The sequence below is a fragment of the Solenopsis invicta genome, chromosome 13 (genome assembly GCF_016802725.1).
Source record: "Solenopsis invicta isolate M01_SB chromosome 13, UNIL_Sinv_3.0, whole genome shotgun sequence".
Classification (NCBI taxonomy): Eukaryota; Metazoa; Arthropoda; class Insecta; order Hymenoptera; family Formicidae; genus Solenopsis; species Solenopsis invicta.
In genome coordinates, this window is record NC_052676.1 from 9,097,209 (window position 1) to 9,122,600 (window position 25,392).

Consider the following 25,392-nt stretch of genomic DNA (forward strand, 5'->3'; position numbering starts at 1 on the left):
TATTATATTTATATAAGTATTATATTTTTTTTATGTGCTAACATACTTTACTAATAGTCTCTCAATTTACTTCGTTATGAAAGACTGATAATTTAACCCAATGATATACACGATTAATTATTTATTCATACAAAAGCATAATAATGCTGGCAAAATAAAATAACTAATATTGATGCGATAATAACTAATATTGATATTTCTAAAAATGAAAATTATTATTTCTACAAAACGTTGAAAAATTTAAAAATTATGAAGTCATCAATAAATTGTAAATTGTTACAATATTTCAATATCAGTTAGATTTCAATATGTATTCAAATTGTATACATTTATTTCTGGTATGTGAATAAATTATTCGATTTTAGCAACAAATCCATTAAAATAAAGATTATGACAACGATTTGGTCTATATTGCGAGAGTTAAACTCTAATATAAAGTAATGAAATTTTATTTATAAAGTAATGAAAAAATTGATCTATATATATACATAAATACGATTTAAATTATAAATTATACATAACATTTTATATATATAATCTAAATTGCAATAGTTCTAATAAATCGATCATAATAATTTTACTATTACGCAAAAACTTCGAAACTGAAGTCCAATGTAAATTATATTTTCAAGTCAAAGAAATTGATTTATAGCAATGTAAAAAAGTCAATAAAACTTTGAAAAATAGTAATTCAAATAATGTTGAGATCATAATAATTAATGATTATCAAACAATGATTATCGTGTGTATGTATATATGTATAATACAAAGCGCAATTAAATCTTCTTAAAAAAGAAGAAAAAATAAACATGCTCTATCACATTTTCAGCGAAGAACCTTCATCACGTCCATTCCTTCATAACGCGTTCGTAATCCTCTTCCTCGATGAATGGCTTGTCTATTGATCTGCAAAGAATAATCGATCATTACCGATTCGCATTAAAATCCAAAACTATTTTTAAATTATGGAATTTTATGATGTTCAATATTCACATAATTGTTCAATACCCTAAAAAATATTTCAATTTTAACTTTCCCAGTAATTCTTATATTTTAAAATTTTACAATTACAAGATGTTTATACAAATTTTGTAAAAAAATTTGCTGAAAATTCTCTGATTTTCCAAGAATTTTATTTAAATCTAGATAAGATTAAAGAATATTTTGATGCTTAGAAATAAATTTATTTTATCTTTTAAATAAAATCCTTAGTCATGCAAAGACACTTTTTTGAACATTAAATTTGAAAAAATACTAAAAATAAATAATATGAACTAAATGATAACGATTTTTGCACAATATCTAGCTCACCAAAATTTGAAGCGTAATTAAACACACAACAATTTGGGACGATGCAATGTCTTCTATCGTCGCGGATTTTTTTAAACTTACAAGTCACATGAATGTACGTTGTCCTTTCTTATAAATATAGTTTAAAAATTTTAATATTTTATTTTATATTAAATTAATACTTAAAACTCTTTTTGCCATAAGACAATGCTTCTTTAAAAAATTATTTTAAAAAACTATATGATTAAAAAATTTGGAAAAATTCAGAAATGCCTATATATTAATCATAAACTTATTCTTAAAATATGATGAAACTCTTATATGAAAAGGTTGGAGAATCTCCTAATTTTTTTTTTTTTTTTAATTGCGAAACTTACTCTATCATAAGCTCTCCACAGTAGAGACATTCTGAGGCGACTAGCTCGTCGATATCGGCTTTGATCTGATCTTTCGTGGATAACGTCACGGAGGTCGTCGAGGTGGTATCTTCAGGTCGATTTGAGATGGCCGTAAGCTGACGCTGAAGATCCGCCAATTTCGTCCTCTGATCCATCGATAACATTGGCGTTAACGCTGCCACTAAACAATCGCTGTGAAACTTGTGACCGCAGGGAAATACGTAGAAGGGCCTCAGCAATAGTTGCACCTCACATGTATTACACGTGTCTCGTGCATGTACGAAGGTGCATCTAAAAAAAAATAATTTTGTAATTGAAAAGGTATTCTAAAGTGCAAAAAAATGCGTTATTCTTTTAAAGAACTGTTTTAAAGAAAAGTGCTGGACATATTTTTTACGAGTTTACATATCTACTTATAAAATATTTTTCGTGAATAATTAAAAACATCGTTGTTATTGTAATAACTAACTTTAACGAACAATAAAATGAAATAATGATCGCAAAACACGACCATACGGTAGCTTTCTTATAAATCTCTATTTAATCAATATCGATTTGTTATCCGATCAATTTTTTTTATTTTCCAAAGTATTGATTTCCTAAAATAATTCAATGTAAAATTGATCATAATATAAAGAGTAGATCTTCACAGCATAAATTACACAAATGCAACATTTTCAAAAAAATGCTTTATATCAATACCTGGTTCTGAAGGTTTGAATATCCTTTCGTATTAACTCTGCTGCTTTCGTTGCTTCCTGCATCTCCTCCTTAAGATCTTGAATGTGTTGGTTATATTCCTGTTACATTGTTTAGAAAAAAACAAAATTTAATAAAAAAAGTTTTGTTTATAAATAAATATTTATATTTTTAAAGTTCATAATCTTTTTGCAAATATAAAAACGATATAATTATAATCGTTATTATATAATTGTAATTATACAATGTATTAATATTTATATAATTATTATTATAAAATAATCATTGAAAGAAGATAAAATAAATACAAAATTAAGTATTCTTAAGATATAAAGAATATGTAGTTTGAAATCTGAGTATAAATTCAGAAACAGTTTTAGTCTGTACCTGCAGGGAGTTGCAAATAGCTTGCTTGAAATGATCGATTGTGACAAAATCAGAGAAGAAGGGCAAAATATCTTCTATCCTCACTAAATCACAGTGTTGTAAAAATTCCATTGCTTGTTGGATGTCATCTTTTTCTCGCACCACATGCTCCGCTGCACATACACAATAGCAAAAAATATATATTATACACAATAACAAAAATGTATGTACAACAAAAATAAAATTTATATGACGATTAAAAGATCGTCATATAAAAATTTCTTAATGTTTAAATTTCTTAATGTTTCTTGTTTTCGATATAAAATTGATGAATTCGGACTGTATTAGTGTATATACATTGTAGAAGTAGTGCTAGTTGTAGAAAACATTGTAAATGCCCAATCCTGACTAAAACATTTACTTTTTAATAGTTATGCAGGTTGTATGAGCGAAATAAACGCAGAACCAAATGTAAAATTTTAAAAAATGAATGTTGAATTGCTAGAATTAAGTTTAGAAGCTTAATTTAAGAAAATATATTTGACAAAGTGTGTGTGTGTGTGTGTACACACACACACATAAAATATCGAATAGTAGTATGTAAAGATCTGTCGATATTTCATAAATCGTATGTAAACCGCGATTAATTGGTAAAATTGATAACACCAACATCGCCTTAGAATGATTATTAATTAAAAGATTGTTCTGAATTGTACCTATCTTCAACCACAGTTTCTTTCTCAACTCGTCATCATGATCAGACGGCATAGCGGCGATCTGCTTAGCAAGATCTACACTGATCGTAAGAGCGAGATCTACAGCGGTGGTCCACAGACCGAGCAAAGCAGACAATTGCACACAGGCTTCCGTCAGACCTACCTCCTGACATAATCGCAACGCGTAATGCACATCATAATGCACCATGCTGATTTCCTGACCTAGAAATAACAGCGATAAATCATCTCTTCGCACAAATTATAACAAATCAATAAACCAAACCATAATTGAAATTTAATTATCTAAAACAAAAATCGCAAAATGTTTACCTTGAGAGCTTATGTATCGCATCACTTCATCCTGCTTGTAACGCGCGTATAAGGATAAAAGAAAGTTATGAATCGCCTGCTCCTGCGAGCCCTGCTTGTACACGCAAAACTCCAAGTATTTAATAATTTCTTTTGCCTATAAAAAAAAAATTAACAAAACTGCTTACATATACTATACAAAGAGAATTTTTCTTAAAATTTACTTTTACAATCATACATAGTTGTCGGACAACTTCAAAAAATTTTAGTGCAATTTTAGTAAAATTTAGCAAAAGTTTAGTAAAATTTATCCAAACTATTTTATAATATAATTAAATTATGATTAAATTTTATAATTTAAAATAACGTACTTTAGTTAACATTTACTAAAATTTTACTAAAGTTATAGTAAAATGTACGTTAGCGCACAACTGCCATAATTTTATTAAGAGTAGATTTAAAAAAAAAATTGTTTTCGTGTGTGTAGCTAGAAAAAATAATATATCTTCAGATATGAAGATTAATAATATTAACTTTTAATGTAAATTTTAGTTATAAATTAACACTTAATTGTTATTTTAAATATTAATTTTAATAATTATTGTTATGCCGATAATTGTGAAATAATAATAATAATAATAATAATTTGCTCTTCCTCTTTTCCTTACGTGCTTCTCGTCACTGTTGCACGAGACCAAAGCTGGCAGCAACTTCGCTGGCTTTAACGACGATCCTTGCGAGATCAAGACGGTCACCGTGGGCCGCGGCAATTCCTGTAACAGTATCCCGGCAAATTGATAGAAGAGGTCCTTATTGTTCTGACTTTTGAGCACTCCAAGCGCCTCCAAATAGTTATTCTTGTACAGATGCTGACGTATCACTTCATCGTAATTGCAATGCATTATTGTCAGACGTATTAGATTATCTTTGTCACCGTGACTGGCCATTAAGTCGTATATCGTGCTACGATTTCTTCTGATACATTCCTGCATCCAAAACTCCAATTAGCATTTCTCAAGTTGATTTAAATATACTACTGTGTCCAAAAAGTAAGGTGACATTGCATTTATTTCGAAAATTCTTTATTTATTCTTGCAAATCAATTTCGTCCCCTTCAAAGTAATCCCCCCCTGATATAATACACTTATTCCAACGGATTTTCCAATCTTCGAAACAGTTGTAATAATCGATTTCAGAAATGGCCTTTAGCTCCTTCTTCGCAGCGGCTTGAATCTCTTCTATCGACTCGAAACGGTGTCCCCGGAGCGGCCGCTTGAGTTTGCTGAATAGAAGTTGCATGGAGCCAAATCAGGTGAATACGGTGGTTGTGGAACGATATTAGTCGAGTTTTTGGTTAAAAAATCACGAATAATCAGCGCAGTGTGTGACGGTGCATTATCGTGGTGCAAAAACCAAGTGTTGTTTCGCCACAATTCCGGCCTCTTCTGTCGGATAGCGTTATGCAAACGACGCATAACGTTCAAATAATATTCCTTATTGACTGTTTGGCCCGGCGGAAGGAACTCGTAATGCACAACACCACGATAATCGAAAAAAACAGTCAGCATAACCTTGATTTTTCAGCGACTTTGACGTGGTTTTTTCGGTCTCGGCTCACCTTTGGCACGATATTCACTCGATTGGTCGGTTGTTTCGGGATCGTAAGCGTAGATCCAAGTCTCATCTCCAGTGATAATGCGTTTTGTCTTGTCAATGTAGTCGGAAAGCATTGCTTCACACACTTCAACGCGGCGCCTTTTTTCCAAAAAATTCAATGATTTTGGTACCAGTCGAGATTTGACGCGTTTGAGAGCCAACACATCCTTCAAAATGGAATTGACCGAGCCTTTTGATATGCCAATCTCATCAGAAATGTCTCTAATGGTTAAACGACGGTTTTCCAACACCAAATCTTTAATTTTTTGGACGTGAGCTTCGTCGGTTGCGGTTGATGGTCGCCCAGAACGCTCCTCGTCTTCAACACGTTCTCGACCTTCATGGAAGTCTTTGTACCACTTGTATACATTTTTTTTCGACATAACCTTATCGCCAAAGGCATTCTGCAGCATCCGCAACGATTCTGCAGCAGAAATTTGATTCCGCAAACAAAATTTAATGCAAATTCTTTGCTCAACAAATGTATAATAGACATGGCAAAAAACGAGAAATTCACTTTTAGCAGCTCACAAAACAATGCGTATCTCAAACACTAATGGATATTTTGACGTGTTACTTCTCTTGGATGTCAAAGACAGTCCTACCAACCTAAAAAAAATTTTATTCCTCCAAATCCGTGCGCGCGGGAGATTTAAAATGCAATGTCACCTTACTTTTTGGACACAGTAGTATGATAAATCGGTTTAATTAAAAAATAAACCACAAAAGTACATTATTAAATACAAGATGATTCTTAATAACATATCAATGGATGAAGAGATGACATTAGAACGTGAATTTGAAAACAATAAAAAATATTTAAAAAATATTTAAAAAATGTTAAAAATATTAATAAGAAATCACGCACGCACGCACGCGGTGTGATGAAGTAAACCGCAAGAAAACGTTTGTATTAACGATGTGTTAAGATACAAAAAGAACTCATAAACTTCTTAACATTCTTGAAAAAAAAATACCTAAGAAAACCTTGAAAAAAAGAATTATAATTTAAAAAATTTTGAAATAACCATTTTTTTACCTATACATATTTATACAACTTTTCTTCTCTTGAACTTTAAATTTATTCACTAAAATATAATTAAGAAGCACCCTGCATTTGCTTTTTCTTCAAATACCTCGACTTTAGGAATGGTGAGGAAGCTGTCAAATTGCTTCTGCAATTCCGTGTACTGCGAATCATGAAGATAAGACGTGTTGTTACTACGCAGGGCTCCCATTTGATTCATAAATAGCTCCGTCACCCAAATGACAATCATTGTTATCTGCGTCTTGTCTTGCGTCTTCAAGCCATCGAGTTTCTTGAGACAAATAATCACATTCAGTTTAAACTAAATAACTAATTGCAATTTTAGAATTAAACAAGAAGCTAAAAAGTTTGAAACGTTTATACAAATGTAGCATATGTTCTAAAGCGCTTTGATCAAATTTGGTGTGCTTCATATGATATTAAGCACATATTTATAAGACTTGATCATTATAAAATAAGCTAAGAAATATCCCTTTAAATTTTTTACATTTACTAAAGAATTCTCCTGAATTACAGCAATTCAAAAAATTCTAAACATACGTATAAAAAATATATAACTAAAATAGATTTTTCCATAATACTATCTAATTTTATAATCAATACAATTAATGCAAATATTTATTAATTAATATTTATCGTGATTATTTATCGTAGAACATAGAATCGCTAGACTCATTATGCTTATCACTTACCTTTCGTAGGAACGTTTTCAAAGCTTCGATTTGCCACTCCTGTAAAAATTTCAATGAAACCTCTTCAAAAGACGAATGAGTGTCAGCGTATATTACCGCGCTCTTCTCGTACCTGCAAAATATTCAAAATATTACAATGAAAGTTCTGTCAAATTAAAATGAGCAAAACTTTGAAAAATGGTTTGTTAAAATTAGGAGTTTACGCGTAAAATCCTACATTACGTGTATATACATATATACAATGTAAACTTTATATGTAAACTTTTAACATATTATCTAATAATAATCTGAATCATCGAAGATTCAGATTTTGTCAAAAAAAGTGGAAAGATATATTCTGCTTTTTAAATTTTAGATATTTATATAATAATATTAAGGTTAGTGAAAATGAAAATAAAACAGACTGTATAACGAGCATGGCGCGGACTTGGTAATACTTTTCTGTGTGCGTATAGACGTGACCTCTATTGGAAATTAGAAGAGAACGGCGCGAATGTTCACCGCTGTGTCATTTATTTGTTAGTACAATTCAGGCCCAAATGTCTGCTGTGTATGGCGAACACAGTATGTCATATGCGCGTATGTTTGCGTGAAATAAACGAATTCGAGAAAATCGTTTATTCTGAGCATGAATTGTACTTCACGACACCCCTTTCGCAGTCAAAAACTACACCTCGCTGTTCTTCTTTTCCGACCTCCATAGTGATGTCGGGCGCGCACACGACGCGCTGACCTCACTTCGAGTACGTCTAACAAATAAATAACACAGCGGTGAACATTCGCGCCGTTCTCCCCTAATTCCTAATAGAGGTCACGTCCATAAACACACAGAAAAGGATTACCAACATCCACGCTATGCTCGTTATACAGTTTGTTCCGTTTTCATTTGACTGACCCTAATATATACTTTAATAATATTAAATAATACTATAATTTATTATATCAATACTATCATATTATATATATATATATTATAGCAATAAAGTCATATATTAATAATCTTAAAAGTTAATCCTTTTTTTCTGTGTTGTATTATTCAACTTATAACTTACATTGCTTGTATTGTCTACATGAAAAAGATATTAACATAACATAAACAATACATAAAAGTCCATATATAGACCTAATTTTGAAATTTACTGTTTTGTAAATACATTTATATATACGTAAACATACTTATACAAACTTACTCTTTATTCTTAAAGAGCATTTCCGCCTGTTTTACGAGCACCTGATCAACGTGAGCCGGATTGTCTTTACAGTACTGTTTAGCCAGCTCGAACTCACCTTTATCGACGTATACCTGAACAAAAAATCATTGTTACTATTATCTCCAAGTTATTACATTTCCATTATAATCTCTTTACCTGCCAAACATTCCTATCTTCTTTTGTCACTTTGTACTTAAAAACAGCTCGCTCGCTGTAAGCCCAAATCGATCTCGTTGCTGGATCCTTGATGATGCCCAGCAATTTGCCGACTGCCTAACCACCATTAAATCACAATTAATATACATATTTAATATACCGCAAAAAGATGTAACTGTCACATGAAATCTATAGGATTAAACTATTAATTATATTTATATTAATTATAATATGTAATATATATTACATTCATTTCATTAATTATAATTATAATTATATTAATATATTACATTCATCTCTCGATTTATATGATCTTTTTTAAATGCAATATTTTTCAAATAATGAGAAAATATATCTTTTTATAGTATTTATTGAAATTTTTATCAATAAGCAAAAAAATTTAATTGTAATATTATATATAACACCGGTTGATCTATTTCATTTGCGTGATTCTCAACTGCATAAAAAAAGCTACGTAGAACAAATACTTCACATAAATCGAACACTAGTATATACATTAATAGAATATAGAGGGTGTCTAAAAAGATCAACTCATATCATATATATCAAAGCCAAACTCATATAACTTATTCATAAAGCAGAAAAAAGTTCATGCAAATTTATGTTAAAAAATGTTTTATTAAAAAGTTATAAACGTTCAAAGATTTTTATCACAATTGTTACAAAAATTATAATAACTGTTCGAAAATTTTTTCTTCTGCAAGAATTCAGGCTTCTATTCATCAAACTAATAATTGTCAAACTTTTTCGAATGTCTCAAATATTTATTATAATTATTATAAGATAAATAAAAATCTTTGAACATTTACAACGTTTATAAAGCATTTTCAAACATAAGTTTATATGAACTCTTTTTTCATATGCTCTCGATCTAACACGTATAAGTTTAGCTCCGACCTTTCTTCAGGACATCCTATTTACTATTACGCGTTCTCTTTCGACTCTCTCTTTCTCTTTGTTTCTGATTCTCACAGTGTGGTATAATTATAATTGATCATTGTAATAATGACAAAAAACAACTGCTGAAAAATGTACACATACATCGTTGTAAACATCTTCAAATATTAATTCTTGATTCAGGAGCGATATGCCCTTCACATGATCCGGGTACAACAACAGCGCATGGAATTCCGTCAGGACAAAAGACAACGGTATCAAAGTGGTTTGTGAAACGTTACTGCCCATGAGACTCGTTTCCGGACATGTCAACATCCGTTGATTGATCAACACATTGTTCGTGTCCGGCTTCGCGTCCACCTAAAATCGATCAACATACACTCTTCATCCAAGTCAATAGTTCTCAATACGAGTCATATAAACTCCCAGGAAAGATCGTCCAACATTTCTAAACAATTATACATAAAAAAAACAATGTATTAGAATGAAATCACAGTTTACAAATAAAGTATGCAAAATACTTCCCTATTTTCATAACAAAGAAAAAAAACCACATGGAGGTAAATAAAATATAAAAAATAAAAAACAAATGACATGTAAAAAAGAAAAATTGAAAAACGCATGTTTAAATTTATACATTTATTAAAATACATTTAAATAGTTAAAAATAACATAATAGTATATGTATATATTATACCTGAGCATATAAGATACCAGCTTCCGTCAGCCATCCAAACGACTTTGGCAGAACGCCCAAAGATGGATAGTAAAATTGCATTTTCGAATATGGCAACGAATTTATTACCTCGTTAAAAGTTTCTATAATATAATATATTTACTTATTTAAATTGCTGTAACAATGTTTCACAATTTTCTTCAAATCGCTAAGTAATTTTTTTCCCATTTTCTTTTGTATACTTCTAGACAAATATTTTGAAAATAAATCTAACGTATTATAATAAATTTATATATTTAGATATTGAATTATAATAGAAGTATGTAAATATAGTTCAAATTCAAATCAAAACAAAACACAGTGGATTCGATTCAACTCGTTTTCGAATTTGAAAGATTATATAGATCAAATTCGAATAGTTTGAAAATTTTGAATTATCAATGATTCGATTTCAAATCAACCGTCAATTGTGATTGTTTGTTACATAAATCGACATAAAGATTCTGTTCGATAGAAGCAGTTTTGCCTTTGTGGTAAGATTCTTTAAAATGATTGGTTTATTCATTTTGGCAGGAACTAAGGGCAAGAATCAAAAAATCTTGCAACAATTACAAAGCTTTTTTCTGCTGAACGTTGCTAAAAATATGACTTTTGCACTTACAATTAGATTAAATTAATGTACAGTCCCTGATAAAAATTTATTTTTATAATTTTTGTACAAATTGAAACATTTTTCAAAAATATTCAGAAATAATCAAAAGATCTACATCTTTTCTCAGAATTTTTTATACGTGTAAATTCTAAAATATTCTAAGATTTCTCATCCAATAATGTCTACAAAATATTTTTAATTTTTTTAGATTTTATAACTCATCAAAAATTATAGAATAAAAATCTTGAAATATTTCATAATTAACATATATGAAAAATTCTGAGAAAGAAATGTAAATATTCTGAGTTTTTTCTGAGTATTTCTGAAAAATGTTCCAATTCGTATACAAAATCTAAGAAAGTATAAAATTATACAGATATTCTAAAAAAATTATATAAAAAATTCTGAGAAACATTTTCACCAGAAATAGCTTTTATGTGTACGAGTGCGCACTAGTTTCAATCGGTGTAAATTAAAACAAAATATTCTTTGTTATAAATAGTGTTGCTAATAAAATAAAAGAAAAATTAAAAAGCAATTTTATAAAATAAAAGTCAAGAACAATTACAATTAAAACTTTATTTTTTATAAATGTTTAAATATTTACGTGTTTCATTTTTTTACGTGAGTATTTAAATGTGTCAAGTTATGAAAGAGTCAAGAATAATAAAATTTCGGCAATGGTTTTATTTTTTTAAATGTCTCAATATTCACGTACTTTAGGTACTTTTTGTGAATATTTAAACATTTATATTCAAAAAGCAATGTCTTAATCTTATATTATTCTTGGTTTCTACTCTTTATATCTTTTCATCTTATTTTATTACCTAGAATCTATTTCTTAAATTTTTTCCAATTTGTTACTAAGCATTCTGTATACATTTGTCTTTACTGTCAGTTGCTCAAAGATCTGAGCGTATAAGAAAATGCAAAAATCAATACAAAGATATCTTCCATATTTTTCTCTTACCTTGCGCGTTTAAATATCTGTAGAACACTTGTTGCAAGAGAGGTTTCTCCTCGGGATTGCCAATGGCACCGATGTATTGATAAATGCGCATTAGAGTGGTCACAATGATTACATATTTATCTGAATTAGGAATTTTGTGGAACTCTATTCCGGTGATTGGAGGTTTGCTATTCTTCCCTATATCAAATACCTAAAATCACATTTATAGCATCAAAAGCTTCGCTATTTCAGATCAAATATTTAAACAATATTTAAATAATAATTAAAAATCTAAATAATTAGAAAATATTTGTATCTCTTTTATTTTGACCATATAATATCACTGTATAAATTTCTAACTCTAGCTTTCATCTTTCAGAAAACTACAAAAATGCTGCTTTAGCGTTCACTACTTTTTTTACGACCAAACAAAAGACATTAGTGTCAATAGAAAATATTTTCTAACTACTTATTTTTTTAAATATTACTTATAAAATCTAAATTTATCATGTTTATATAAAAACATATACTTTATATAAATGTAAAAAAAAAAGGATAGATATATGAACTTACCAATCCTCCCGCCTCTTTAGAACCATAAAGAGGCAGATAATTCGGAAGCTATGTTAAAAATGAATAGCGTAATGGTGAAAGGGTATTACACGCAAGCAAATGAAATGATATTTCTATTAGCGTATAAACAATTTATACCTGTCGCCAATATTGCTCCAGACTTGTATTAAAAATCTTGTCAGTATCCAAGCCTATTTCTGTTTCAAAAATCAGGCCTTTGGCAGTGCCCAGCAGAATGGGACCTGAGCTCGTTTCCGAAGTGTTTGAAAAGTTCCAACCCACAGCAGTTATCTCGTGACCTTTGAACTTGCCGGCCTGCTTTAGCTTTGTCGTCTTCTTGTGCAGGTAAAATAATTCCGGAGACGGATTATCCCCATGTCTCGGCACTAAAGTTATCAGCAAATGATGACCCAGTGGGTCCAGAAACAGACCGGACAGTTTCATGCTCAGTGCGTACTTAGATATGTCGATTTCTGCAAATAAAAGCTCAATGTTTCAATACCAATAAAGAATAATTATCAAATAAATATACAATGTATGTGTAATTCATATATTTAAAGAAATGGCTTTATCTCATTTTTACATAAATTATTAGAATGTATATTATCTCCCTCTTTATCATAGATAAAAAAGTTATTCTTTTCAACTTATTTAAATTAATGTTAACAATAAGTATAATATGAAGTATTGTTCTCAGCTTAAACTTCCAAGATATCATTTATCCTACTAGGACAGTTTTTTAAAAGACAACAAATTACACAAATCAGAAAATAGTAACACTATGTAAAAATTGTTCCAAAACTATAGGTGAAAAAAGTGATTTATTGATATAAATATATTTATATCAATACATCAATTTATATTAATAAAAAATTTCAAATATATAAAAAATAACTTTCATATGTATATGCAAACAACATTGTCAAGAAAAATTTTATTATTTACAAATTATTGTAATTACTAATAAAATAATTCGAGCAATTGTCCAATCTACCTTCAGGTTTATCAGGTTGTTTCATGTCAATACGTAGCAAAATGTTGTTAGCCATAGCAATCACAATAGTGTTACTGCTAACAACTAGGTGAAGAATTTTGTCCGATGGTAGAAAGTTAACTTTCTGTTTGGTGAATATTGGCCCATCATCTTGCAGCTTCATTTGAATAAAACCAGCTGTGCTCTGTATAACAATGCATTACAATGGTAGAAACTGTGTTTATGTATTTTGTTAATACAATGATAGACGTACAATATCCGGACGAATTGGTGGTGCCAGCACCTGCTTGGAACGCTGAGAAGCTTGCTCATATTGGTCGAACATCGACGTCATTTTAACCACTGTGAGTAAACCTATGATATTAAAATTAAATTAATATTAATATTAAAATATATTAAAACAATATTATTCAAAATATCAAATCATACCAACACACAGTAACAATTTATTATATTAAAATAATATTAAATATCAAAATATTAAAACAACACTATTCAAAATATTAGACTGTGTGACAATAAGGTGATTAAATAAGGTGATTCTTACATTAAGAATACTAAAATCCAAATTAGTAAAAAAAATAAGATAAAATTTATTAATGGATATAAGAAATGATCAAGTTAATAATAAAATAAATATTATAGATTTTTTAATAAAAGAAAAGAATAGTGACGCTGCTTTACTCACCGATTCGAGACAAGTAAATAATATGGAGGAGGGACTAATAAGCCTAAAAATTTTTGTATCTTTTAAATAAATCCAATCGATTGTTTTGGACCATTATAAAGGTTTCCCAAAAGTATAGATAGACTTGATTCACGTGGCATCAAGGGAAGATGTCAAACTTTTCACGGCAAACAATATCAGCTGATCGTTGGTGACGCACAATCACCAGGAAATACTCGAAACATTCTCGATGAATTACAGAACGCATCGCAATGGGCGTGTATACCAAACTCAACAGTTAAGTGAGGGCTTGCTGTTATTGGTGTATTCTTCTACATTCGAAAGTTTGATTGGATGATCTAGAAGAATACCACAACATGTTGAGTCTATTGAACGCGACCAATAATGTTTTTATTCAATACTTTCCGGAACTCGTCTAAAAAGAGAGTGCAACTGCTCTTTTTGCCGCAGTGTACTAAGCTGCGTTCAAAAACATCACCCGGTTGCACCTAATTATCATTTTATCTTTGTTTAACATTTGATAAACAACAAGGATAAAATGATATCTGAGTGCACCCGGGTGATGTTTTCGAACGCAGCCCTATATATACCATACATACGTGCTGCATTCGTAATGTGGTACTGCGTGGAAATGTGGAATTCACCTTCGTTTGGATCAATTTGGATTGGATCGATTGGTGATGTTCGATTTCGAGCAGTTTAAAGCTGTATTGTGTTGGTCAAAACGTAATTATCGAAGTCTACGTCAGCCTTGTTGCCTTATCAGCAAATAACTAAAACAATAACATCGAAGATGATGAACGTGTTTGACGTTGCTTCTAGCGCGCCAAGCACTGCCGTAACTTTCTTCACTGCATCCGAAATTCTTTATCACATTTCAACATGCTGCAAACAGTTTCTTTAGTGCCTCTGCAAAACTTTCTGAGACTACCCGATAATACTCGGTGATCCATACTAATAAATCCAATCGCTTGGTGGTTACTTATGCATCATGGAAAAGCAGAGACAAGTAAGACAGAAAGGCCTGCAAATTGCATTATTTACTTTTTAGTCATAATGACGTCAGTTTAATTGCGTAGTAATAATTGTACATTAACTGTGTCTTATCATATTTATTTATTAGCTAAGTTTCATCAAGCAAGGCCTTGCTTGATGAAAAATAAATTTTACAAGTGTTTTAATTTGTCAAAAAAACTACGAATTTATGCATACACTTAATAATACATGTTTAGTATTCCTTATTTGTATTATAATCGAATTGAACAATTGAGAAACAAGATAAATCAATTTTTGTAGAAATTGAAATATTAGAGATTCAGAATTAAAGAAATAGGATACATAAATGCATTCAGTTGCTTCTTAATTCTGATGTACACAATATATATTTAATATTTGCTGAGATAATATATTTTTTTAACAAGCAAGTAAAGTTATTAGTGATATTATAGTTTGAATTAATATAACTGTAAAGAGTTATTATGTGTTTGTCCATTAGAAAAAGAAACGGGAAAAGTTGCGTCATTCATTCCTAGAACATCAGATACCAGATGCTCCTACATTAGAAGAATTTGAGTGCCTGCTTGGGGAATCACCTACAAATTATCCCAAGGGTGAAGCTGTGGAAGATATAGAAAGTGAATTACATTCAGCTGCTATCGATACTGAAATTTATGAGAAACAGGCTGCTGAGAGAGCAGCCTTTGAGAAAAAATGCAATCAACAGGTTGAAACATTGAATGAGGTACTTGAATCAGCAGCGAAATAGTATTTATTTGACATATACTGTTCAAAATTTTCAGCACTTTTGAGATTTTATTGCATCTGACAAAAAATTAAATATATATAATGTCTGATTATGGAAAGTATCATTACAGAGGATTGTTGAAAAAAGCTTAAAAATAAAATATATGAATTGTTTCATAGAAATTAAAAAAAGTAATTAAATACAATATTTGTTTGTGCACCAAGGACAACATCGCTCATTTACCATTCATTTCTGATTTTTAATACTGAAAATCTATATTATTATTGAATTATTTTGAATACATATTTTACAGATTATTTATTATTGGGTAAACCTAGAAAACCTAGATTTTTCAGAAAATTTCTTTTTGCTCTAGAAAATCATAGATTTTCGTAAAATTTTATTAGTATAGAGACATTTTTGGAATTTTACTTATAAATTCTATCTTTGACAAAATTTGTTTTATTAATTTTCTTTGATTAATCCTTTAATAACAAATGTCAATTGATTAGCAGTAAATATGGCATTTGTTTACATACTTTCTCGTATGACTCACAAATTTTTTATAAAAAGTTAGAGACAATAAAAAACAATTTATTGTTCTGAATTGATATTGTGTTAATCACTTTTTTAATTTTGTACTTCCGATAAGCTAAATTTATGTGTTGTGGACATTATTATATGCCATTTAATTCCTATTATTTCTTTCTAGTTCTTTCTCAAATTTTAAAATTCAAATGGCTTCTTTTTGTTATTATAGGTTTGTTCTTTTTAGCTGCACTAGTTCAGCACTAGTTCAACACAGTTCATGCACTGCACTGAACCAATCCGTTTGTTTTCTGTTCCTGAACTCCCTGAATTAGTGTGTACTTAAAGTGAAATAGATATATATTTGAAAGTTAGTGAAAACAAGAAGGAACGTTCCAGTGCAGTCTAATGCAGGAATAGAAAACAAGCCTAATTTCGCGAGTGTGACAGTACAGAGAGGGATAAAAAAAACACAACAGTGCAGTAAAATAGATGTTGTGAGATCTGAAATTATTTGATTATAATATAATTAAAATATTAATATTATTATTAATGTTATTATTATTTGACTATAATGTATCTTATAACATTATTAGTTTCTTATATATAAACATGTAATATATTAAATTTCAAATATTTTTTTAAATATCTTAATTATATGTATTTTTATAAGTACTTATATATTTTTAATAATAATTAAGAGCAACACTTCTTGCAAAGTTTTAAAATTTCTCAAGTTCTTGATGGCCTCTGCACTGCACTGTTGTACTTGCTCATGATCTACCGTTCTGTTCCTGAACTCCCTGAATTAGTGTGCACTTAAAATGAAATAGATATATATTTGAAAGTTAGTGAAAGCAAGAAGGAACGTTCTAGTGCAGGAATAGAAAACAAACCTTTAATGCCGTCAGTACAGTGAACTGTTATACTGAGTGCCGCTGCACTGCGAAAAAGAACAGTGACGTTTGACGTAATTTCTGTTAAAAAGAACGCTTTAGTGTAAACTTCTTGTACTAGTGCAAAAAGTTCAGCTAAAAAGAACAAACCTTATATAATTAATTCTTTGTTGCACTTTTTTCTAGTATAATATAATTTTATAACATTTGTTATTTAGGGGGTTTTGAGGTTGCTGAGTATGAATCCGGTCTGAAAAATATAAAATTTAAAATAGCGGATTTTTCAAAGTCAATTTAACTTTGCTGGAAACTTATTACTCGAAGGTTTTGAAGTTTCATGAATAAAAATCTAATGTCAAAATACAAAATTAAAAATAGTGGATTTGATATGGCGGACGGAATTTTCAAAATCAACCGAATTTGTTTGAAACTTTAAAAATTACATTTGCCATATTGGTTTTCCATGTTATATTTGGCATCTCGAACTTTGTATTTTTAATATCGGATTCGTAATAAAAGACCTTGAAAACATCTGAATAACAAGTTTTAAGCAAATTTGATCAATTTTTCGTCCGCTATATTGAATTTACCATTTTGAATTTTTGACATTGGATTCTTAATCAGCGACCTTAAAAACCCCTAAATAGCAAGTTTCAAGCGAATCCAGTCAATTTTGATAATTTTGCCCATTATATTGTATCTGCTATTTTAAATTTTTTGATATTGGATTTATAATCAGATTTATAATTGGATTTATAATAAGGGACTTCAAAAATCCTTATATAGATACGGTTTTTCTTAATCTGGTTAGATTTAACCTGATGTTTTATTGAATAAGCTTCATCTATGGCATCATCATGGTTCAAGCTCAACCACAAGTTAACCAGATAATGAAAAACTGATTTTAAAGTATAAGTTATATAATGCAAAATTTTATGCAAACGAATTTAATCTCTAAAAACGATAATTTTTTGGTATATATTAATAATAAGTTATTTCAAATATGATTCTGAAAACTTGATTTATTAGTTAAGGAAACCTTTAGCAATCCAGTAATACCAAACCGAGTACCAAACATGCTATAAGAATACGTAAAACAATTAATTTATTATTGATAAAATAAACTTGGATAGTAGCTGTAGTTTTCAGAGCTACACCGCTCCGCAAAAGGTTAAGGAACGTTAAAAAATAAAATAAAATTTATTTTAAAGTTACATTAAAAAATTCTCTACTTTCATCTGGAATTTTAAATAAAATTTTTGGAAAATTTAGGAATTCTTAAGAAATTTTTTCACAAAATTTGTGTAAACGTGTGATTTTAGTGAAAAAAATTTATAGAGCTTAGAAAAATACATATTAAAGAGGAAAAATAGAGCTGTAAATCTGTCTTTGAGTACCTATTTTGTTCCTAAATTACATTCCATTAAAAATTGATATTTTTTTTTACTATGAAGGATGACTTAATGAAATATGATGAACAAAAATTAACAAAAACTATTTTAAAGTAAACTTTAAAAACTTTAAATTACTTTAAAATAACTTTGAGATTTAAAATGCTTTTTTTAAATAGTGTGAATTTTCGTAATAATATACATATATTATACAAAAACCGAGGGAGTAACCACTCTTGAATTTCGGTTTACAACTCGCTAGAAGTCCGTTGAATTTGTTAAATTCCTCAAAGTCCGATGAAGTCCAACGTAGTCCGATGAAGTCCGGTGTAATTCAATAAATTCGAAATTTGCGAAGTCTGTGAAGTCCGATAAAGTCCGGCGAAGTCCGGTGTAATCCGATGAATTCCGCGAAGTCTGTGAAATCCGATGAAGTCCGACGTAGTTTGATGAAGTACGATGTAGTCCGATGAAATCCGATGTAGTTTAATGAAGTCCATGTAGTCCGGTGAAGTCCAGTGAAGTCTTGAAGTTTGAAGTCCGGTGTACACTTATTTTCCGAGTGGTTACCCCCTTGACAAAATCTAATATCTTATAAAAAAAATTTTTTTAGCTTTGAAATTACAGGTTTAAAAAGAATAAAGAAGAAAAAAGTGCCTGTTATAATATGCTTGATTCCCATAGATTTTTACAAAATTTTTTCAATTTTTTTTATATACAACTTTCAAATTCGAGAAAATCTTAATTATGCTAAAACGTTTTGCAGTAGCGTATGCAGAAATTAATGTTTTTAAAAATCAAAAATAAAATTATACAAAGTATTAATTTCTTTTAGGTATTATTAGCTGAAAACTCTCACGATGAAGTCGATGTTGTACAACCTTGCTTGGTATCCGACACTTTGAACGATCAGATAGATCAAGTGCAAATAAATGTTTCTACAATTCAGCTAGTAGACATATCATCAACTGTTCCAGAGGTCAGCCAGACGGTCCAAGAGTCCGAAGACACAATCGAAGTAAAGACTTCATATCAGAAAATTTTACCAAAACAAATAGAAATTTCAGAAGTCAAGAAAGACACGGCGAGTGCGTTTAAAGATGTTAGGCCATTCACGGAACAGCAACTGGCGTCCTTGTATCACAATCAGGAACTAACGTTGGTCGAGGCTTTCGTGGCCGAGTTTACGGAGACACAGTTGAGATGCGCGCCGTTGAGACAACAGCACAGACTGCACGAGTTGCTGATGAACTATCTGAGAGTGCGAAACCACTTAATTACAAATTCGTACGAGTTGGAACGTCTGAAGAAGAGCTGTCGGGAAACACAGAAGCAGCTTTGGTGTCTAGAAAAGACATCGGAGACAGAGAGTGGCGAATGCCAAGATGGCAATCCTGTCACCGCCACTCATGAATACTCGATCGCTCATTTTAACCAGCAGGCTCTAGTAGCTCTCTCCAGGACGTTATCAGCTATTAAAGACACTTTACACAACAGCCAAGCATTGTATTGCTACGAGGCGGAATCGCTACGCATACAGATTGAGCATTACGTGCAAAGAGTCGCTAGGAGCTTCAATGTAAGTTGTCTTCCTTCAAAACAAAGTCGTTCGAATGTTAGGTATCTAGAAATCGTTCATTTGAAATTAAATAATTTCTTTAAAAATGGAGGAAAATGTGATATCTTTTCAAGGAATTTTTTGACATGGCTATCTTCAAAATAATAAACAAAGTTTAAACAATAAAAATAATAATTTGTATTTAAAAACATTTCTATAACATTGATAAATGTTGAAAAAAATTTGTTTATTATAACGATTTAAGACTTCTGAGTAGTCATCTAATAGCGTTTTTCACCGGGAAAACTAGTGCGTACTGAGTGTGCACTCGCTGCAGGTAATTGGGTGTTTCCGTTGGTACCGTCGTCGCGCGAACCGAAACGTCCAATTGCCAGCGGCGAATGCACACTCAGTGCGCACTAGTTTTCCCAATGAAAAACGCTATAAGAACTCCCCGTTGACGGTAACGACGTAGTATCGCGGAAAGAATTAGAACTAATAGGCATGAAAAGTGACATGTTGACGATGAAATTTGCATCATTTCGTTATTATGTGTCATTGTGAAAATACGACTTGTCTCGTATTTACGAAATTCGTAAAAATAGTCCGCATATGAAGTTATTTTTTTAATTTTATACGTAAAACCATATTTTTCGCTTAATTCTTTCAATAGTTGTCCATGTATTTTCCGCCTGAATAAGTTTTACTTCACGTAACTTTTACGATTATTTATTGATTGTCAGAAGAGAAGAGGAAAGTTGAGGCTCATTTTTACAAGTGTTTTAAAGTGATTTTGTTTTATTCAAAATTTTCTTTATTTACAAATATCACGCAAGAAACTTTTTAGGTTATTTCTTACAAGTCACATAATTTCTATATGGTCACGGCTATACTACTTAGGAGTCTTAAATGAACAATAGTAACAAACGACGTTGCTACAATGTTATATATTCAAAACAAGTTTTAATTTGTACACGAAAATAATACAGTAATACAGTAAATTTTAATTTTTTTAATTCCAAAATTCTTTAAACTCCATTCTTTCTTATGAATATAGTTTTTCAAAATTCTATTTTTTTTTTTTTTTTTATTAAATTAATTAAAATTTTTTTTATTAACAGACAATGCTATTTTAGACAGTTATTTAGAAAAGAAACTATATGATTAAAAAATTGTAACAAATTTAAGAATTATTATATACTGTTTATATAAATTTATTCTCAAAATTTGATCAAATTCTTATATGAATAGACTGAAAAATGCTTTTAAGATTTAAAAATAAGCTAGTCTAAATCAAGTTTAAAAAATTAAGCTAAGCAATAAGTAAAGATTCTGCATAAGTAGAGATTTAACAATCTTAAAATTTACAGTTTAAACTGATACCTCGACTTAAAATTATTTTTTTTTCTTTACAGGAGTTTGCTAATCTCTCACAAACTGCTCCAGCAAATCTTTTACCGGAACAATCACCATCTCAGACTGCTCCACAACTAGTGGAACTTAGAATGTGCGTAACTGTGTTGTTCAACTTCCAACGTCGAATTCTCAAGGATGGTAAATTTGTCACAGACACCAGAGAATGGTTGTCGAAGCTGGTAGCGGTGCTCCTGAGAGTCGCCACCTGGCAGGATCATTTGTTTCTCCTAAATCATATACTACGATGTCCCGGCGGCGTGATGAATTGGGCGAAATCCTTCGTACAAGTGCCAGTACCGCCGAAAGTCTCCGGATTGAGTTCCTCACCATTTAATGATCCATACCTCGATCATATGATTGCCACTCTTGCAGTAATCTTGCTACCGATTAAAGATCGAGATAAGTTCTTGGAGCAGGTAAGATTAAGGATAAAATATTAGTTGTTTTATAAGAAATTAACAAGATATTTTAAGGAAGTTTTTTAATTTAAAAAAGTTGAAGGGAATCATGTTATTCATAAATAGTTTTGGTCATAAATATTGAACACTATATATTTTTTAAATATTTTTAACTAGAAGAATTTAAATAGAAATTAAAATATGAATTATCCAAATTTGATTAAATTTGTATACAGGATGATTCAGAACGAGCCATGTGTCCCTGTAAAGACGTGTTCTTGAATAAATTCTGAGACGATTTTTCCTGTACGAAAATTTTGTTCGACGCTTGCTTTTTGAATAATAAGAGGATAAAGTTAGCAAATCACGGACCGTGTACACATGGTAGACAAAGGCGGCGCAACTCACCGTCCGACACGAGTAAGCGCCTGCGTCGGACGGTGAGTTGCCTTTGTCTACCATGTGTACAAGGCCCGTGATTCGCTAACTTTATCCTCTTATTATTCAAAAAGTAAGCGTCGGACAAAATTTTTGTACAGGAAAAATCGTCTCAGAATTTATTCAAGAACACGTCTTTACAGGGACACATGGTTTGTTCTGAATCACCCTGTATATATGAAAAAAACTAGAGAATCTTTAGCTTCTTAAATTATTTCACACATTCTTAATTAAATTTTTTGCGCAGGTGCAAGTATCCTTGCAGGATACTACAAACAGTCCAGGGGATACAGTGTGGGTGATATTAGACGAAGAGGGCGAAGAGGACGAAGACATCTCTAATGTCGGTGCCAATCTTTTCGAGAGTGACTTGATTTCTCTTCTTCATCAAATTCCACTGGACAAGTTGTTCGAGCAGGTGCTGTTTATTCAACGGCATAACGAAAAATACGTGCAAGAGGAGAAGGCGATCACAGACCATCACATGTTGCGTCTTTTCGCGTTCTACAGCGTGCTTCTTAAACTTCTAAAGCAAGGCCTAAAATCTTACGATTCTCCAAGATATAGGCAATTAGCAAAGAGACTCAGCGCGTTGATTCGAGATATTGTCCAATATGCCAGTGATCAATGGGAAGCTTTTGACAAGAATCAAGTATGTAAAGCTAGAATCTGCAGATTTATAAAATCTTGCATATTAATATCAAGTTGAGTAATTAAAGCAATTTATATATATATATAAACAAAATTAATGAAAAAAAATATAAGATACTTAGTCGAATAAAGCCTAACATTAAATAAGGCTTATTTTTAATTTTATCACTTAAAAATATACTTTATACCAAAATATATATTTAAAAGGTATGCCATAAAAGAAGTAGATAAAGAGGGACTGAGGATTTAAGACCAACAGTAACATTCACTTTCATTTAGTGCAACAAAACCTTTTAATAAAGAGGATAAATAATTTTTTTTTAAATTTATTGCAAAATTTATTAAATATATATTTTATATGATTTATATACATATTATAATATTCAACTAACTATAAAAAATATATATATTGATTTTTTGGCATATGTATACTTTTTTATAAATAATATGCTTATTAAATAAAATTCACTTATATTTAATATAGCCATTGTCAATTGCTTGTTATGTATGTGACTTGCAACAGAGGATAACGATTTTCAATGATGCTAATTTTTGAGAAGCTAAAATTGTACTTAAATGGCTAAGAATTTCCAAAAAATTATAAAATTAATGACACACAAAATTAAAGATAATTGTGATGTTTAACAGTAGAATAGACTTTAATAGATTTTATTTTTATGATGAATAATTATTTTAAAAGTGATTTGGAAGATTAAGATTTAGTTTCTTTATTATTTTCAATTTTTTTATTCAGACTTTATTAAAAATACAAATATTTAATAAGGCCCAATTTCAAAATAAAAAAAATTTTTTTACTTATTTACAAATGTTTTATATGGCAAATAACATTTGCGAGTGATTAAAATAATCAAAAGACACAGTCGCATCTTGCGCCAAATAAACGCACAGCGATATTTCGATATCTCTATAAATAGAATTTCTAAAAAATAAAATAATTTAGGTGGGTCTTATTCGGCTTAGGTTCTTATATGCGAGACACTACAGTCTCTTGATTTTTGTTATTAAGTTTATTTTGATTCATCGAAAATTTAAGAAGGTCCTCCGATTTTTATTTACATAATATAAGAATTTACTTAAATTTTGATAATAAGTGTATGTTTAATATGTATGGATTTCTGAAATTTTTCAAATTTTGTGCCTGTACAACTTTTCTAAAATAACTTACTAAAATATAGCATTGAGTATGGAAAAAAAAATTTTAAGCACTTGATTCGCAAATAAAGTATAAGAATTTTGAGAAACTATATTATGACTAGGTATAAGCAAGAATATAGAGTATAAAGAAAACATTTTGGAATTAAAAAATAAAGTTTCTTTATGTCATTTTGTAAGAGTACGAAATATTCATAAATATGCAATTCTTTAAGTATGTGATATCATATTAGTGAAAATGTACTAATGTTGCATTATTATTGCATTTAAATCATTATAAACAAATTATCAACAATTTTTTTTAATGTTATATATCAATATTTATCATTATTATAAAAAAATATTAAATCACTTTATACTTACAATATGTTTATTATTTATTTTTTTGAAGACAACAATGTCAATCCTTTGTTAAAATGTATATGAATGAAAAGTCACATGACTCCTTAAGCTGAGAATCTTCTTAAATGACAATTGTTTTTACAAATTTCTAATTTATTATATATTTTATCGTTTTAATAGTAATACTAATTTTGTTTAGATAATCGACGAGTCAATGCAGCTGAAGCTGCAGACCGAATACGATTGTTTCTTTCTGAGAGCAATCCTTTGCATATTCTCGTCACGACGTTTAGGTGCCTGGCAATATCTCGCCGCAATGCCATACCATATTGTATCACCCACTACTCTGTGGCACATCTTCTATATCCTGCATACTGATTCGACATCTAGTGATATAACATCGAATACATCAGTCTCAGGTAAATTGTAATAAAATAATAATGTTGCAAAAACAATATCAGGATGTTTACTATTAGGAAAATCAAACAAACCTGAAATTTTTTGCTTTTGAAATTTATAGATTTTTATGGGATTTTATTCAGTACTTAGAGAACTTCTTGAAATTTTACTTTTAAATTTAAATTATATCTTTTTCTGACAAAATTGTTTTTTTGATAGTTTTTCCTTGATAATATAAAATCGATTAACAGAAAATATGCCATACACATTTACGTACATTTTTGCAACTTGTAAGTTTTTATAAAAGCTAGATAATACATCGTTCTAAATTTAATCGCATTTACTTTTATTTTCAGTGAGCTTAATCCATATATTTCAGATCGTATATTTTAAATTACATGGCGTATTTGGTTTATATTATTTAATACTTTCAAATTTAATATTCCAAATTTAAGTAGTTTTTCTTT

The 25,392-nt window shown here is 29.8% G+C and overlaps 2 protein-coding genes across 5 annotated transcripts in view; one reads left to right on the top strand and one right to left on the bottom strand.

Annotated features, from left to right (window-relative positions):
• Positions 1 to 194: 194 nt before the first annotated feature.
• On the bottom strand, positions 195 to 14,226 carry LOC105194109 (vacuolar protein sorting-associated protein 18 homolog). Of its 2 annotated transcripts, XM_039456633.1 has the most exons (19): positions 13,992 to 14,226; positions 13,557 to 13,657; positions 13,304 to 13,487; positions 12,448 to 12,782; positions 12,310 to 12,357; positions 11,758 to 11,947; positions 10,157 to 10,278; positions 9,604 to 9,819; positions 8,542 to 8,658; positions 8,365 to 8,477; positions 7,175 to 7,286; positions 6,571 to 6,753; positions 4,447 to 4,764; positions 3,800 to 3,935; positions 3,470 to 3,691; positions 2,775 to 2,926; positions 2,391 to 2,488; positions 1,668 to 1,979; positions 195 to 906 (listed from the first exon to the last, which is right to left on the bottom strand). In XM_039456633.1, the coding sequence occupies exons 2-19, from the start codon at positions 13,635 to 13,637 to the stop codon at positions 843 to 845; spliced, it is 3,003 nt and encodes a 1,000-aa protein (XP_039312567.1). In that variant the 5' UTR covers positions 13,638 to 13,657; positions 13,992 to 14,226; the 3' UTR covers positions 195 to 842. The 2 variants fall into 2 exon arrangements, with proteins under 2 accessions (XP_039312567.1, XP_039312568.1); XM_039456634.1 differs by lacking the exon at positions 12,310 to 12,357 and having other exon boundaries at positions 13,992 to 14,225.
• A 247-nt stretch (positions 14,227 to 14,473) lies between these two features.
• The window catches only part of LOC105194129 (ectopic P granules protein 5 homolog), a 30,633-nt gene continuing 19,714 nt past the window's right edge, over positions 14,474 to 25,392 (top strand). For 2 of the 3 annotated variants that reach the window (XM_039456631.1, XM_039456632.1), the window contains exons 1-6: positions 14,474 to 15,000; positions 15,487 to 15,732; positions 19,386 to 20,129; positions 21,524 to 21,940; positions 22,608 to 23,012; positions 24,726 to 24,945. In XM_039456631.1, coding sequence (XP_039312565.1) covers positions 14,983 to 15,000; positions 15,487 to 15,732; positions 19,386 to 20,129; positions 21,524 to 21,940; positions 22,608 to 23,012; positions 24,726 to 24,945 — 2,050 coding nt within the window. In that variant the 5' untranslated portion in view covers positions 14,474 to 14,982. The remainder of the gene's footprint in view (positions 15,001 to 15,486; positions 15,733 to 19,385; positions 20,130 to 21,523; positions 21,941 to 22,607; positions 23,013 to 24,725; positions 24,946 to 25,392) is intronic. The other variant, XM_039456630.1, reaches the window with a different exon arrangement.

What these genes read in the sequence shown, in the direction of transcription:
- LOC105194109 (XM_039456633.1), bottom strand. Translation starts at nt 13,637, where the DNA reads ATGACGTCGATGTTCGACCAATATGAGCAAGCTTCTCAGCGTTCCAAG. An exon ending in GAAACTGTGGTTGAAGATAG is followed by an intron (nt 2,927 to 3,469) that starts GTACAATTCAGA and finishes GTGTATGTGCAG; the next exon opens with CGGAGCATGTGGTGCGAGAA. An exon ending in CTATTTGCAACTCCCTGCAG is followed by an intron (nt 2,489 to 2,774) that starts GTACAGACTAAA and finishes ACAATGTAACAG; the next exon opens with GAATATAACCAACACATTCA.